The 15,782-nt window shown below is 40.2% G+C and overlaps 1 protein-coding gene across 1 annotated transcript; it reads right to left on the reverse strand.

Moving 5' to 3' along the window:
• Positions 1 to 1,321: 1,321 nt before the first annotated feature.
• Positions 1,322 to 13,671, reverse strand: npy8ar (neuropeptide Y receptor Y8a). Its single transcript, XM_079551485.1, has 5 exons — positions 13,554 to 13,671; positions 3,710 to 4,261; positions 2,691 to 2,932; positions 1,971 to 2,117; positions 1,322 to 1,808 (listed from the first exon to the last, which is right to left on the reverse strand). Exons 2-5 carry the CDS (start codon positions 4,016 to 4,018, stop codon positions 1,358 to 1,360), a joined length of 1,149 nt encoding a protein of 382 aa, XP_079407611.1. The 5' UTR covers positions 4,019 to 4,261; positions 13,554 to 13,671; the 3' UTR covers positions 1,322 to 1,357.
• Positions 13,672 to 15,782: the final 2,111 nt, after the last annotated feature.

Here is a 15,782-nt window from a genome sequence, read left to right on the forward strand (position 1 = left end):
ACCTTTTGATCAGAAGATGACCCGCTTTTCCATCTGGGCTAACGCCGAAAGGAAATGCACAGGAGTTAAGGAAAATACAAAATAATTGCATAGTATTTTAGGGGGGAAAATGCACAAAAAAAATGTTTAATGTGTTAGTTTTTAAAAGATAGTCAGATTGATGCATTGTTGACTGAATTTATTAAATTTGTGTATAATACTTTCCATTGTCAGGCCAATAACTACTGATTATTACATTATTGTCCAGAAAAAAGTTATTGGCACAAAAGAGTTATTATGTTATGGGCTATTATTATGCTACTGGTTCCTACAACCCGTCTTACAGTAATGGCAGCTCTTATCCATCAAGTCCACATCACTGAACATTCATTTTGATCCCATACAGAGAACATAAGGCTGAACGGTGTCATTAAGAGAATGTCATACATTCCTCTGGTACTGACAGACCCAGACCTTGAGCGGAAACTTGAGCCGTGAAACTGACGACTTGGCCACTGAAACAATCTTTCTCTGCTAACATCTGGTCCAGGGAGCTGACGCTCTATTCTGATAGTATTCACCACACAGTATGTAACTAAGATAATGTGTGTGTGTTATTTTGTTGCTTTAAAAACTAAGAAGTTGCGGCCAAGGGTCTTGAGAGAGTTGACTGAGGCGACGTTGAATGAGACCATGACAGATTGGGACTGAGGTTTTCGTTTGTTTGTTTATAGTCTGGATCCTTCTTGTCCTCTATGTGTTATACATTTATACATATGCTTTATCTTGGTATGGCCAAAGTTCTATAAGTGACCCTCTTATCTCTTTTGACAATTCATTTTTGTAATGCTATATTTATTCCAAGTATTTAAAATAATATATTTGTGATTGAAAACCTTTGTCCTGTAGCTTCACGTCTTGGTCCCTAACACATCTATATTTACAGTTACATTCACTTCATCTCTTTTCAAAAGCATTATGTTTATCCTTACAGCAAAGATAACATAAAATTAAGAAGATTCTTCACTGTACTCCACTCAGTAATTAAAGTAAAGTACTGGAGATGATTACTACAGTATGTCAGGCTTTTCAAAAGCGACCATTTACACCTGCAGAGTCATGTGACTCAGTATTGTGCTGTAGCACAATAGTCACTCATCTTGACACTGGGCATCAGATAGTTACATTGCAATAGTCTGTGTTTTCTCTGTGCAGACAAAAGATCCACAGTTGGCAGAGTGGTAAGTTTTGTTCCAACTTGAGCAGAAAGTCTTTGGGCATGATTCTGAGCCAGCCTTCGGTGTAAACAATCCCATTTTAAGCGAGCTTCTGAACAGTAAGTCTTTTCTGTATGATGCCTGGTCACACCATAGGCTTCTTATGTGTCGGATGGTATGGACTTAGACTGTATGACAGTGCTGATTTCAGTCCTCGCAGACAGCACACACACTGAGCCCATCCTATTGAGTGAAGTGCCTTTTGTGATGCCTTCACTGGCCACAGTGGAAAGAGGAAAGCTCTCATAGCTCTCTGCTGTCCTGTTGCTGAACTGACAGCGCTGTAGTGTGGACTTAAACTCCCTTTGGAAGTTGCTGTTAAGGAAACCGTACACCACAGGGTTGACACAGGTGGAAGCCATTGCTGTCAGGTGGCATGCAGAGAAGACTGTGTCATGCTGGCAGTCAGGCAGGGCCTGGTGATGCCAGTCAAACACAGTGTTGAAAACATTGAGAGGCAACCAGCACAAGGCAAAAGCAACCACAATGGCTACCAGCATGGCATTTATTCTCTGCGCCCCTTGGGTTCTCCTGCTGTGCTCCAAGATGTCCCTGCAAAACAGCAGGACGCCAATTGTTTGACAAGCACAATCAAATATCACACTGGACCTAAGGCTATAATATGAAAACAACTCAAGCCTTTGGGGTATCATGAGAAGACAGCTGTGTAAGCACAACTGAGCAGCTTGTAATGAGAGATGTTAAAAAACTGACCTGCGTCGCCTCAAGCGGAGGAAGATCCGTAGGTAACACAAAAGAACCAGCAGCAGGGGCAGGCAGTACTGGAAGAGCAGCAGTGATGTTGTGTAAGCAAGACGATGCTTGTCTGACGGCCACAGCTCCATGCAAATAAGATGGTCCCTTTATCAACAAACATGAGACAACCTTTAACATGAATTTTTACATTTTTCATTTCTATTTTGTTTGAACGGACAGCTAAGACCAAGATCCAAAATTGCAGATACACATGACCAACAGTATTTGATTTAGGTTCTAATCAGGTGGTTTTATAGCTGAGCGTATAGCAAAAAATAAATATGTTTTCAACATGACAAATGATAAAACTGATGCTATTTTTCATATTAAAACCAAATAATTATAGCTTTTGCTAATATGAATCAGGAACATACAAGACAAATCTTGTCTTGTACAAAACGTTATTCCCTCGACGATCATTAAAAAACATTAAAAAAAAAACTACTTTCAATAAACCTTTAAAACTTCCAAACAACTGTTGAAATTGACCAATGTTATGATTTAAATTTTGATGAATTGCTCAGCCCACAGTGGGTGGTCAAATGAAGCAATTCTAGCCGGCAATGGCTCGTGGATATTACTTTGTTGTGTTATTCGCTGCTGTATTAATGAAGCCACATAATTAAACTTTCGCCGCTGGTTTATGTCTCACTGTAGTTGGATAAAGACTGTGAGCACCTGAAAGGGTTGCTGGGTAGACTGATGTTTTGAAAGGGGTCATTAGTAAGAATATTGAAGGAGAGGAAGGGCAGGGAGATGAAGCTGGCGATGAGCCAAGTCAGTCCCACAGCCAGGTATGAGTGTCCCGCAGCAGGGGACCAGCCGGTGGGGTGCAGGATCAGCTGGTGCCGCTCCAGAGCAATCAGCACCAGGGAGAAGACGGACACGGTCACTGACATGCACTGGACAAAGGGAGTCACCTTGAAAACAAACACAAAATGCAGAAGTTGTGTGGTATTAACATGGCAAGAGAAAATATAAATCTAATAATAAATATCAATCAGCAATAAGTCAATTTACTTAAGTACTTAAAGGGACTAAACAGAGTTCAAAAATTGAAAAATTAAGTATTTTCCTCCCCCTACATGTTCCAGCGAAGTCCTAATGTGTAGAATGAGCCCCGACTTATTCACCACAACTGCCTCTAAAATCCTGCACTGTCATTCAAAAAGGTGTTAATTTGGTCCGAAGTGCCGTCATGCGTGAGCTATAGAGACTGCACTTATGCGTAAGACCTGAGGTGGCAGTAGTGAGTATAAAATGACCAACTTGCATCTAGTCTCTTTAAGTAGAGTTATTGAGGATCTGTCGTTTACTTGAGTAGTATTATGTTAGGAACTTATTACTTTTGAAAGACAAGTATAATACACTAAATCTTTGAAAAAACAAACAAACAAGCATTACAGTAGGTGGCCGTGTGCAGATGTAATGCCACTGACCCAGGACAAGGATGAAGGTTTGTCTTTGCTGCCGTACAGGTGGAGGATACAGACATATTTTTCATTTGTTTATTCATTGAAACCTACGTGGACACAGGGAGAACATGAAAACTCCACACAGAAAGGCCCCGTCCAGGTGGGAATCACAGTGTGGTCGACAAAGGCCACAGTGTAGAAACTATGCAATTGTCGCCACGGATCACACAAGACATAATGAGTGCTATTGTTTATATGGTGTGCGTTGGCTGATTTACTGACCTTACACAGGGCCTCTCCCAGCACCCAGCGGTCCATCAGGGTGTATATGACAGTGACAGGCAGACAAACTACACACATGAGGATGTCAGAGCATGACAGGTTGGCAATTAAGATGTTGGTGACATTACGTAATTCCTGTTGCCGAGCAATGATGAACACCAATCCTGCATTGCCTAGCAACCCAACTGCTATGACTGTGCTATATGCCACAATCAAAAAAGTGGCCCCACCCACTGAAGGCGGGCACTGACTGGGATCTGTCCAGTCAGAGGTCCCCCAGACGTTTAGGAGTCCACTGTGGTTAGACATGGCACAGACAATGACGAGGCAATGAGAGACACGACGAGAAAAATATATAAAGTCCTGAAGATGTAGACAAAATACTTGAAATACAGTTGAAAAGAAAAATGTAAATTACTATGGTGAAATACACTATTTAAAAAGACGCCTTATGAGGAATGTGGCATGGGGAATATATGTGAGGAGAGGAGTGCTTCAAATATAGACGCTGTCCCGCTCCATTGTTGACACTCCAGCAGTATTACTAGCTCCCTGTGGATGACACAAACAGATACAGTAAAACTGCTGCACAGACTGTGAGGAGGCGTATGCAAACCTGGACAATCACTGGTGCCTTATATTAGATATGATACTGAAATATCAACAGCTGCCATGAAATACGTTAACAATTCTATACGATAATGGCATTATTATGCACGCCACAGTACTGCAAGGAATCAGAGCAACAGAGCATTACTAGTCCACCACGAGTGTGTTTCAGACAGTGTTTTATTATTACTAACAGCACAAACTGAAATAAAGACACACAAATTGTTCATGGACTCTAAGGGCTAAAGAGCCGAAAGCGATGGACAGATGGTGCATGCTAATAACTAATATGCAGCCACTGTCTCGTTTATAACATGTACACATCGCTTGTCATTTATCACCAAGTCATTATACAGTCTAATTAGGCTTGACTAAATCTAGCCACGAGCAGGAAAAACGAGGCACCACTATGTTGCTTTGAAACATCATATCACATATGGTGAGAAGAACCTGCTTCAGTTTGCATGCTACAAAGGGAAATTAGGCTTTGAAAAAGTTATTTAAAATTACAGTGGTGACATCAAGGATATAGATATTCAATGAAACATCACAGGATTTATAGCAGTAAATACTTTGTCCCAAAAAATTATATATTTTGATCTTGCATTATGCATTTGTGAGGCCCATTTTACTATTTTATTTCAGTATCTGTGTGTCTGTTTAATCCTGGTTCAATCACTTAAGGGTAAGAAATTGACAGTACAAATTCAGTGTTCATGTTGGGTCCCAATGGTTGGGGTGGGATAGCATGCCTTTGAGTTTGCAGTATGTACCTGTGCTATATATATATATATATATATATATATATATATATATATATATATATATATATATATATATCTTTGTGTGCATCTCTCGCTGTACTATATACATGCTGAATGTGTGGATCCTCACCCCTATACTTTAATGGAAAATCAATTAAAAAATTGATCACAAAAAAAAGTTATTTAAAAATCAATTGTAAATACATAATGTGAAGTAATATTAATATGTACTAATGAGTTTTATATGATAATTATGAAAATAAGGCAAGGCAAGTTTATTTGGAGAGCACAATTCCTACGCAATTCAAAGTATGTCCCTGAAAGTTAAGATAAATCAATCCATAAAACAATCAATATGATAATTGATTAATAAAAGCAAAGAGTGGAGATACAATACTTTCAGTTGTCATATGCACAGTGAAAATTAACTGTTTTTGGATGTCTTGTTTTTGCTGTTTATTGATGTTTCTCTCCACCTATATTTGCTGATGTTATCCATCTTTACTGCTCTTTCGAGCTGTCTGAGATCCGGAAACTAAACTCCTTGCTCCATTGTTTAGTGTAAATAAAACACTAAAGTCTTTGCAGCTCAATGCAGACAAAACAGAAACACTGGTTGTTGCTCCGGATGATTCAATCCCAGGGATTAAACAGTACTTCTGTGATTTAGGCCAGTCTGCAAAGCCAAGTCTTAGATACTTGGGAGTTATCTTTGACATAGACCTGTCATTAGTGCAGCACTGACGAGGAACAGCTTCTTTCAACTAAGGAAAGTCTCTAAACTTAGGAAAATGGTCTCACAGAATGATGACGTTTGTTTTCTATGTCTGAACAAGAAGGAGTTCTCTAGACGGCAATTAATGCAAAACTCTGCATCGAGAATCCTGACCTGCACCAATACTCACATATCCCCTATTCTATTGGCTGCCAGTGTCCTTTAGGATCAAGTTTAAAATTTAGGATCAAGTTTAAAATTCTACATCAGTGATCTGATCCAGCCTCACACCCCTGTGGATCAGACTCTGCTGAAGGCTCCACGGCCTTGTTTTCGGACTAGAGGTGACTGACTGATCTTTCCAGGCTGTTGCTCCCAGGCTTTGGAACGATCTTCCTCTTTGCGCTTAATTGACTCTGTTGACACCTTCAAGAGCAAACTTAAGACTAATTTATTTGTTCAAGCTTTTAATTAGCTACTCTTGGGCTATTGTTTTTGTGTTGTCTTGGCCTTTCATGTAACGGTGTTGTGAAGCACTTTGTGGCTTTTTGTCTGTGAAAGGTGCTATATAAATAAATGTTACTTACTAACTTCCACCATGTTCCAAATTATTATGCAAATTGTATTTCAGTGTCAAAAAGGCAAAAAAAAAGTAGTAAATGAAACTCATGGATGGTGTTGTGTCTCAGGGCTCTTTGAATCACTGACATAAATCTCAGACGCCTGGGATGATTAGTTGTCCAGTTAAGCCCAGTTAAGGGAAAAACTACTGAAAAAGGACGTTCCACATTATTAAGCAGACCGTCATTTTCAAGCAATGTGGGAAAGAAAAAGGATCTCTCTGCTGATGAAAAGCATGAAATAGTTGAATGCCTTGTTCTAGGTATGAAAACCTTCGATATTTCATGAAAGATTAAGCATAATCATCGTACTGATAACACACACGGGTTAGTAATAAGGATGGTTTCAGCCAGACAAATACATTAGATAAATAGAACAGCTGCTACACTCTGGAGTGTCCAGAACATCAAAGTGTAGGACCCTCCAGAGGCTGCAGTTGTGCATAAACCTTCTATCCGGGCCTCCCCTAAACTGTTAATTGAATTTTCATGAACAGAAACGGCTGCAGTGGCTCAGAAATACATGAAGACTCATTTTCTCATTTTCATTTTCTTGTTCACTGATGAGCGCCTGTATGTCTGTGTAACCCTGGATGGTCAGATGGATGGAGTAGTGGATAGTTGGTGAATGGCCACCATGTCCCAACAAGGCTGTGACGTCAGTAAGGAGGGGGCGGAGTCATGTTTTGGGCCAGAATCATAGGGAGAGAGCTGGTCTGCCCCTTTAGGATCCCTAAATATGTGGAGTTTCTGAATAATAATAATTTGGAACAATAGATTTTGAGTTTTTTACTATATTTATTTTTGAAAAAAATACTGTTATCACTGGGAGATTTTTTTCAACCACATTTAAATGATCCTCTACCAGTTAAAGACTTAAAAAATATGCTGACTCTAATTTGAGTTGACAATTTCGAAAATCAGAGAAAAATGTAATTTGCATAGTAATTTGGAACGCAGTGTACTATACCAGTCAATGACTTACGTGCAATGTTATATTTAGCCTATTTCCTTTATTTCTCCAGAGTTTTTCTTGTCGGCCTTTTTGGCCGACAGAAATTATATTTACTGGACATTTGCTTTTCAAACCAACCAAAATCCGGCTACATCCGGCTAACGGAAACCCTGATTTAGATGAAAATATTTATATTTAAAAATGATATTACACAGTGATGAAAATCAGAGCACAGGCTACATTATTAAAATCTGTCAATAGACTTAAATCAAAGAGAAAAAAGCATCTCATTTAAAGTAAATTGATATTTGTTACCTAATTTATTTTCTAATTCAAATGAGATTTTTCTTAGGTTTTTGCAGCATTTAAAATTGCATTATCGAACTTTATGTGAACATTTCAATTGTGCGTTTTTTTTATATGAAGCCTTTACTTTCCATCACAGTTGCCTCTCTGATGCTCCAGGATCAATTGTTTTTAAGGTTTCTGGTAGGTTTAAATACGATATGTGTTATGTAAAAATCCTGTGATTTCCCAGTGGAGCCCCCGTCGGCCCCTCGCTGTGGGATCCCAGTCCCTCTGTTGCCTGTGTCAGCTCTGCACTGTCTGGGAGCTGCAGCCTTACACTGAGGAGAGGACACAGACAACATTAAAGCTAAAGCTCCTTGCTCACACTACTTCTGTACAGCACATATTGCATCATAAAGGCCATGATGCAGCTGTGTTTAAAGAACAACGCAAAATGTTGATACTATTATTTTCATGATAAAATACTGTACATCGCAACATCAATTTCCAGCAAGAATTTCAAATTAATCCACAGTAACACAATAGAGGTTTAAGAAGAAAAAAAAAAACAGATATACTACAACACTAGTAAACAGCTCCTTGTTTTGTGTCAAAGAACAGTGAGTGACTGGGTTTTCATTAAGATATAGCTCTGCTGGTGCAGTCTGGTCTGATTACTTCATCTCAGATTTTGAAAAAAGGTATAGTTGAACTGTATAAAACAGGAAAGGGTTTAACAACATATCCAAGGCACTCAGTCTCCTGACCTCAATATCATTGAACCACTGTGGGGAGATCTCAAACGTGCAGTTCAAGCAAGACAGCCCAGGAATTTACAAGAACTGGAGGCTTTTTGCCAAAAAGAATGGCCAGCTTTACCATCCGAGGAAATAAAGAGGCCCATCCACAACTACCACAAAAGACTCCAAGCCGTCATTAATGTTAAATGGAAATACACATTATTAAGAACTGGGTATTGATCCGGATCATTTTGGCAGTTTCAATTATCATCATGATTTTAAAAGAATAAACTCAGTTGTTTGACCATAAATGGCTTCACACAACCACTAACTTGTGGTTGTCATCATTCATATTCTCTGAAAAATGTAAAAAAAAAATCATCAAAAATTCTGTCAGAGTATGAAAACTTTAGAGCACAACTGTATTTTCAAGTGACAATAGAGTGTGAAAGGTAACATGGATAAGTCCTAATTTAAGAATGCCATGCACTCAAATTGGCTCAATCAAAGTACCATATTGTATAGGGATGGGAATTGAACCAATACTTAAGCAATCCATTGGAACCATATGTCTCCTTCACGATCAATGCGGTTGTGCAAACCAACTTCTTCATATTAAAAACCTGCAGGCCAGAGCCTCTGCAGATCCGCGACTGCAGATCCACAACTGCAGATCCGCAACTGCAGATCCACAACTGCAGATCCGAGACTGCAGATCCGCAACTGCAGATCCGCGACTGCAGATCCAGAACTGCAGATCCGCAACTGCAGATCCGCGACTGCAGATCCACAACTGCAGATCCGCGACTGCAGATCCACAACTGCAGATCCGAGACTGCAGATCCGCAACTGCAGATCCGCGACTGCAGATCCAGAACTGCAGATCCGCAACTGCAGATCCGCGACTGCAGATCCACAACTGCAGATCCGCGACTGCAGATCCACAACTGCAGATCCGCAACTGCAGATCCGAGACTGCAGATCCGCAACTGCAGATCCGCGACTGCAGATCCGAGACTGCAGATCCGCGACTGCAGATCCACAACTGCAGATCCGAGACTGCAGATCCACAACTGCAGATCCACCACTTTCACTTCAAAGTGGATCCTAAAACTTCAGCACCGAGGAGCAGACAAGATATTCTTCAACCCTTGTTCATAAGAATAGAGGAAGGGAGGGCGATAGGTAAGAAACAACCTTTTTATCTGTTCGATGTAGCTCCTCCTCTGCGCCTTATTAGCAAACGAGAGTTTTAGAGAAACAAGTGTCCTCTGCTCCTCTGAAATAAACATTTCAGAGAACGATAGAGACTCCGTGCGACTGGGTGAGTGGTTTAACTTACTGTTTACGCTGCAGTTCTCCCTGTGTACAGGGTGTTTCACTCACTCAGGACATAAATGACTTGTTTACGTTGTCATACTCTGTGCTTTGGGGAAATGCATTGTTAGTTAACAGTCTGCTGTTTAAATGATGTCATGTGGCTGTTTGACTGCCGTTTAGGGAAAACGTTTGCCTTGTTGTGTCTGTGGGTATTTGCTGATATGTGGCTAAAAGCTTCTTTTTAGTCTGACAAGCAACAGTAACTGTAGATCCGATAGTTAAAAATGTTCCCAACACAGTGTACCCAACATGTGCAACAGGCCCACCGAGAGTTTACATCACAGCCGCCGCTGTGGGACAGGAAGTACTAATAATTGGGCTAATATTGAATTGATATATAAAACTACAAGAAGCATGCACATATTATATGGCCTCATTTGATTTATTTGGAATCAATAAGAGAATCGAGAAAGAACTGGATCGACAATTGAAATTATCAATGGCATCGATAAAAATGAATACATTTACTGCAGTGTACAAAGATGGGAGGGTTAGTGGGAACAGGCTAATCATTCCCCAGAGTCTGATATTGTCTGTGGCCCTCACAAAAATGTGTATACAGAAGCGACAGATAGCTGAGGTTTAATCCTGTTGACCAAACTTACCCTGTTTATTTTTGTTTGGGACAGTGGGTCGATGTGCCGCATTCTCCGGAGCTGCAGAATGTGCTCCAAATAGACATGTATCCAGCCCTGCCATCGTTTCAGACATGATATTTTCATTTTCCTCACAAATTCACCCAAAAGTGTGAGTGTACCAAGTCAAAACTGCGGATGCATGAATTCATGTATTTATTTGAACATGTGAGCTATGGAAAGCATCTCTTCAAAAGATTACACTGTAAGGGTGTTGCATATCAGTGCGAACAAAAGCAAAATTGAGAGAAGAAGTGAGAATCTCTTTCTCAGCCAAGTTTACAGATGCACATGTCCAAACAGTTTGTACAGTATCAACGCACTGTGCCTCCAAGCATCACAATCCTGAAACGTTTTAACTGTACCACTGCCTTGATTGAAGTCCACACAGTACGCTATAATCCTTTAACAGATGACTAAGAGAGAACAAAAAACACTTGCTATTAATTAACAACACTGATTAACACAATACTTGCAGTTTTTCACCACCAATAAGATGAAATAGTGCCAAGATATTTTCTCATTTACATCATGAGTGAATCGTCAACGACTGATCCTGCTTTATGCGTCGAACTGAATAATGTGATCATTGCATCATTACACCCCTGCCTTTCGTGATGAACATGATTTCAATTGCATCAAATTCCTGCTTGTGATTTGAACAGTTAAAGTGTGCTTTAATACTATGACGCTAAACGTATTATTTTTAATCATCTGTCATTCTTCATCTATTACGCCAAGAGAAGAAAAGCCCTCTGCGACCAATAAGACATTTCGACCGAAGCTCAAGAAAGACATTTGGTCTGCGTTTGGTCAAACTGCACGAGGTCTTCAAAATTACAATTAGGCTATTACACTTTACATGCACAGTGTGAATAAGAAAGCAAGCAATAAGCACCACCATTCTGTTCAGATGTTGGGTTAATCCTGAGCCGCTGTAACATTAATAAAATGAGTACACGTTAACGTCACTTTGAAACGCTCCTTTACACCAGTGAGTGAGGCCCAGCAGGCACGTGACTCACTCTGTCAGTTCTTCTCCCACTGAGAGCTGTTTGTGTCTGATGCCAGAAGATACCATCCAATCAGAGTAACTATGCCTCCGTTCCATCTTTACAAACACCCTCTTCTCATCTCGACTGTGAGTGTCGCTCATTCTTAGGGAAACACTGATGGAAACTGACAGAAGCTACAGTGACAAATACACACAATTCAGATGATGTACGACAACAATAGTAAACTTACAAGTCAATCTACTAAGAATTATTGCATGCTTGAACATTGCAAATACAAGCAACTGGGAGCAATATATATATTCTTATAGCAACGTAGTATAAACGCATCCCTTTTTCAAGCCATTTTTTTTTGTCTTTTGAGACTCAATGTCTCATTTCCAGAAGAGACCTGTTTCAAACACATCATTACAAATTTAAATAATTATATTTATATATAAATAATAATAAATAATTAGACCAGAATTAAAAGCCCAGTCAATCTGAAAATGGACCAGATTTTTCAAATTAAAATGCCTTACACTTGTATTGCACTTTACAAGCTTGTGTTAACAAGCTTCTCAAAGCGCTACACTGTAATCATTATTCATTCACTCCACACTCTGTGGTGGTAAGCTACTGTTGTAGCCACAGCTGCCCTGGGGCAGACCGACAGAAGTGAGGCCCATCTGACCACCACCAGTCACCAGCTCATGCGTCACAGCTAGAAGGTCCTGGGTTCAATTCCCACCTGCACGGGGCCTTTCTGTGTGGGGTTTGGATGTTCTCCCCGTGTCTGCGTAGGTTTCCTCCGGGTACTATCACTATAAACATGTACAATAGGCCATGATGAAAGAGGGCATGATTGAGAGTGCGAGTGTGGGACAACGGATGCAAATTAGCATCAGGCGACAATCCAGTGTGGTTTGTTCATTAACATGCACTGTTCCAAACAAGTAAACCAATAAAATAAAAACAAATAACTCACTACATTTAGAAAGATGGTGGATGAAGTGTCTTGCCCAAGGACACAATGACAGTTTGCACCTACTGGAGCCAGGATTTAAGGCTATGGTTAAAGTGTGTCCCCGTAGAGAAATGTGTCCTCTGCATTTGACCAATCTGTACATCCCGCTCGGGCAAACCCGTAAGGATGACCTATTGTGCATGAATTGAACCCACAACCTTCTTGCTGTAAGGCAGAACCACTTAGCCGCCACATACCGCCAGTTGAACTGCCAATCTTCCAAAGATAATAATATTAAAGAGCCACTACTCTACCATCGTCCCCAGATGTAGCTGAATGTCAAACCACAAGTGTCAGAGGGGGATTCTGCCAAGATCTGCCACATTACAGAAAGTCATGTTGTTACTATGAGACAGGAAATACCCATGTCTATCCGGCAGATGCAGAATTATGTCTCCTCTCATTCCAACAAAGTGGAGTTTGTGTCAACCATCACCACTATTCTCCACTGAGAGATTAAGAATTATTTTTGTGTACCTCCACAACAAGTGTGTGTAACAACCACCCTTTGTGAATAACACTCTTCGGTCTGCACTCTGAGAAAGGTGCTGCAGCGAAAGCTATAGTCTACATACTGACCTCAAATGTAAGTGACATTTTATGGATTGCTCCAAAGTTTTTTTTTTTCTTTTAGATCCAACCGGGACAAACCATAGAAATAAAAGCATCGTAAAAACAGGATTCAATAATTCAACAATAAAATCACCATCTCTGCTATTTAGCTTACATGAGTATATCCATTTTCAATTATGAATGTCACTGGAAAATACATTTATCACAACAACTTCACTATATAGGAGGAAATATTTAGTCGCGGCCAATAATTTGGGATCTAGGCTATAGGCGTCAGGAAAATAGTTGTGACGTTCAGAGCGCCAAACAGCGGTGATTATAAATGGGTTGGGGTTTTGTTTCAAAATCATGATATAGGAGTATAATTGGGTAAAGGGCGACATTTTAAAGTAACGACCCGCCGTTTTAACTCGCTGTATTAATTATTTGATTCGGATCAAGAAAAACTGAAAACCGATCGAACAAACGCCAGTCAGGTCTGTTAGAGTGGCGATAAAAAGCCAATTGTTCCTGTGTCTAAGAACGGGAGATGAGCGGGTCACTCACCTGTCCTGTCCTGTCCTGCATGTGGCTTCTGTCTCCACTGCTGCTGCTGCAGCTGCTGCTTCTATCCACGCTCCCACGTACTGCTGCGCGAGGACGCACGAGTCACGAGCGTACTTTTTGCGTGGAGGAGACGAGACAAGATGGGGAGAAAACAGCAAGCGCACGAGCTGTGTGCGGCTTTGTTTGTTGCTTTAGGCTGAAAGACAGACGACCACCGAACCCGATTAATGAATTCACAGGTATGTTTGAGTTACAGTAAAATAAACATTACACAACATTCACATTCCATGAAAGCTGGAGTCACTTTAAGAGGAATTTATTCAGAGCAACATAGCCTAGGTTTTCGGGAAAATATTTTCAAAACGATAGAAATATCTTCAACATTGCACATTAGGAAGGAATCCTCAGTAAGACAAGACAACCAACTAGTAAATAATGATATATTAACTTAAAAATCTCAAAGCAAGGACAAAACAACAGTCTAGCAATGTATCTCGACTAAACCCAAAACTGTTTGCGACCAACTGAAAAAGGCTGTGAACTGGTTAAAGGCAATTTTGGATGTGAATCTATAATATATTGAGTTTATGTAATGTGAGCAAATATAAAATTACTTCTTCATAAATCGATCCATACTGATAATGCCATCCAGAACCTTTTTTTTATGGTACATAGGATGGCAAAATGTCAATACCTATACTTATGCATACCATTGTATAGACCATTAAATTGTTTCAAAAGTATTACAAGGCATTAAACAATGTATTTATTTGTTTATTTGACAGGGACAGCACAAGAAAACATTGCCATAGGTGGCCAGTGTTAAGTACATTAGGCAGCCCCCCATCTCTGGCTTTTCAAGGTAGGCTTATATAAAAGAACAGAAAAACAGAAAATCAGTATAAAGCATCATACTCCAAAAACATTTAAAGCAGTACTAAGTTACTCATGCCCCTAGAGGCCATAAGTGCCACTGCAGGTGTCTTAAAAAAGACAAAGGGAGAGAGGGATAATGTACATCCAATTACACAATGAGATTTTTTTTTTCACTCAAACTTGGCTGTAGATACTGTTTAAGTAGCACTAGCCGACAGCTAGCTTTGCCCGTTAGCCTGTTAGCTTCTTCTTCGTGATTCCAGTGTGTTTTGGTGGCTTCTACCCGGAGGCAGCGAAGTTGCAATTGTGGTTTTCTGGCCAAAGAGATGAGAGCCCCCCGATCACCCCATTAACACTTGTATTACCTCCAGAAGGACTACGAAAAGGATTTATTAAAGGGGCTAGATGCAAGTTGGCCATTTTATACTCATTACTGCCACCTCAGGTCATACGTGTAACTGCACCTTCTATATTAAGCTCGTGCACTTCGGACCCGAAGTAACAAAGTTTTGAGTGACAGTGCAGGATTTTAGAGGCAGTTGTGGTGAATTGGTCTGAGCTTATTCTACACCGTAGGACATGGCTGGAACATGTAGGGGGAGTAAAATACATATTTTTAATATTTTTAAACTCTGTATAGTCCCTTTAAGGGAAACAAGTTACTTAGTTCTGCTTTAAGGCCCAATCTTCTGCATGGCGCAACAACAGCGTTGGTCCGGACCAGATTGGTATCTTGTGTGCACAAACCTCCTGCATCAGTGCTTGCGAAAGTGGCCTGATGGCATCGCTTAGAAAAAAAAAAGGCCGCCTGAGGCGTGACGTGCCGCAAAAGCTGCTGCTTCCCATTTGCAACGTCTTCTCTTCACCCCTCATCCACTACATTCCGCATTTAGGTTACATCTTTTTTCCGCTCTCACAGGACAAACTATAAACTATATTTGTCCCACCACTGTAAGTTAAACACTGTCAATGTCTAGCGCTGGTATTGAAGAGCGCAAGGCAAACTGCAATTATTATTAAAATCCCCATAAGAGACCAACTGTTTGTACCATTCTTGGATGGAACTGTTTTGCATTTATGTTACTGTGATTGTTACCATGTCTGTCCATGTTTTGTCCTCAGTCCTGTTTTCTTCATTCACATGTTGTTGATGTAAAAGATTTATCCTAGCAGATATAAACCACCAGCACAGCTTGTTCATTGTTTAATATGCATATTTTTTGTGTTTATTTGCTCTTAATGAGGCTTTTCCATTTCAGGCTCTGAGTCTAATGAATTCACTGACCCAAATCATATCAAAGCCACACACAGTAGTTAGTGGCAGAGAAGCCAAAGTTCCCTTGTTTGGCTTGT

This window comes from Gobius niger (assembly GCF_951799975.1).
Source record: "Gobius niger genome assembly, chromosome: 2".
Classification (NCBI taxonomy): domain Eukaryota; kingdom Metazoa; phylum Chordata; class Actinopteri; order Gobiiformes; family Gobiidae; genus Gobius; species Gobius niger.

Bases quoted from the DNA above. Each gene is read 5' to 3' on its own strand.
- npy8ar (XM_079551485.1), bottom strand. From the start codon at position 4,018: ATGTCTAACCACAGTGGACTCCTAAACGTCTGGGGGACCTCTGACTGG. The intron at 2,933-3,709 runs GTCAGTAAATCA...TTTGTTTTCAAG, and splicing joins TGGGAGAGGCCCTGTGTAAG to GTGACTCCCTTTGTCCAGTG. The intron at 2,118-2,690 runs GTGCTCACAGTC...TTGTTGATAAAG, and splicing joins CTACCCAGCAACCCTTTCAG to GGACCATCTTATTTGCATGG.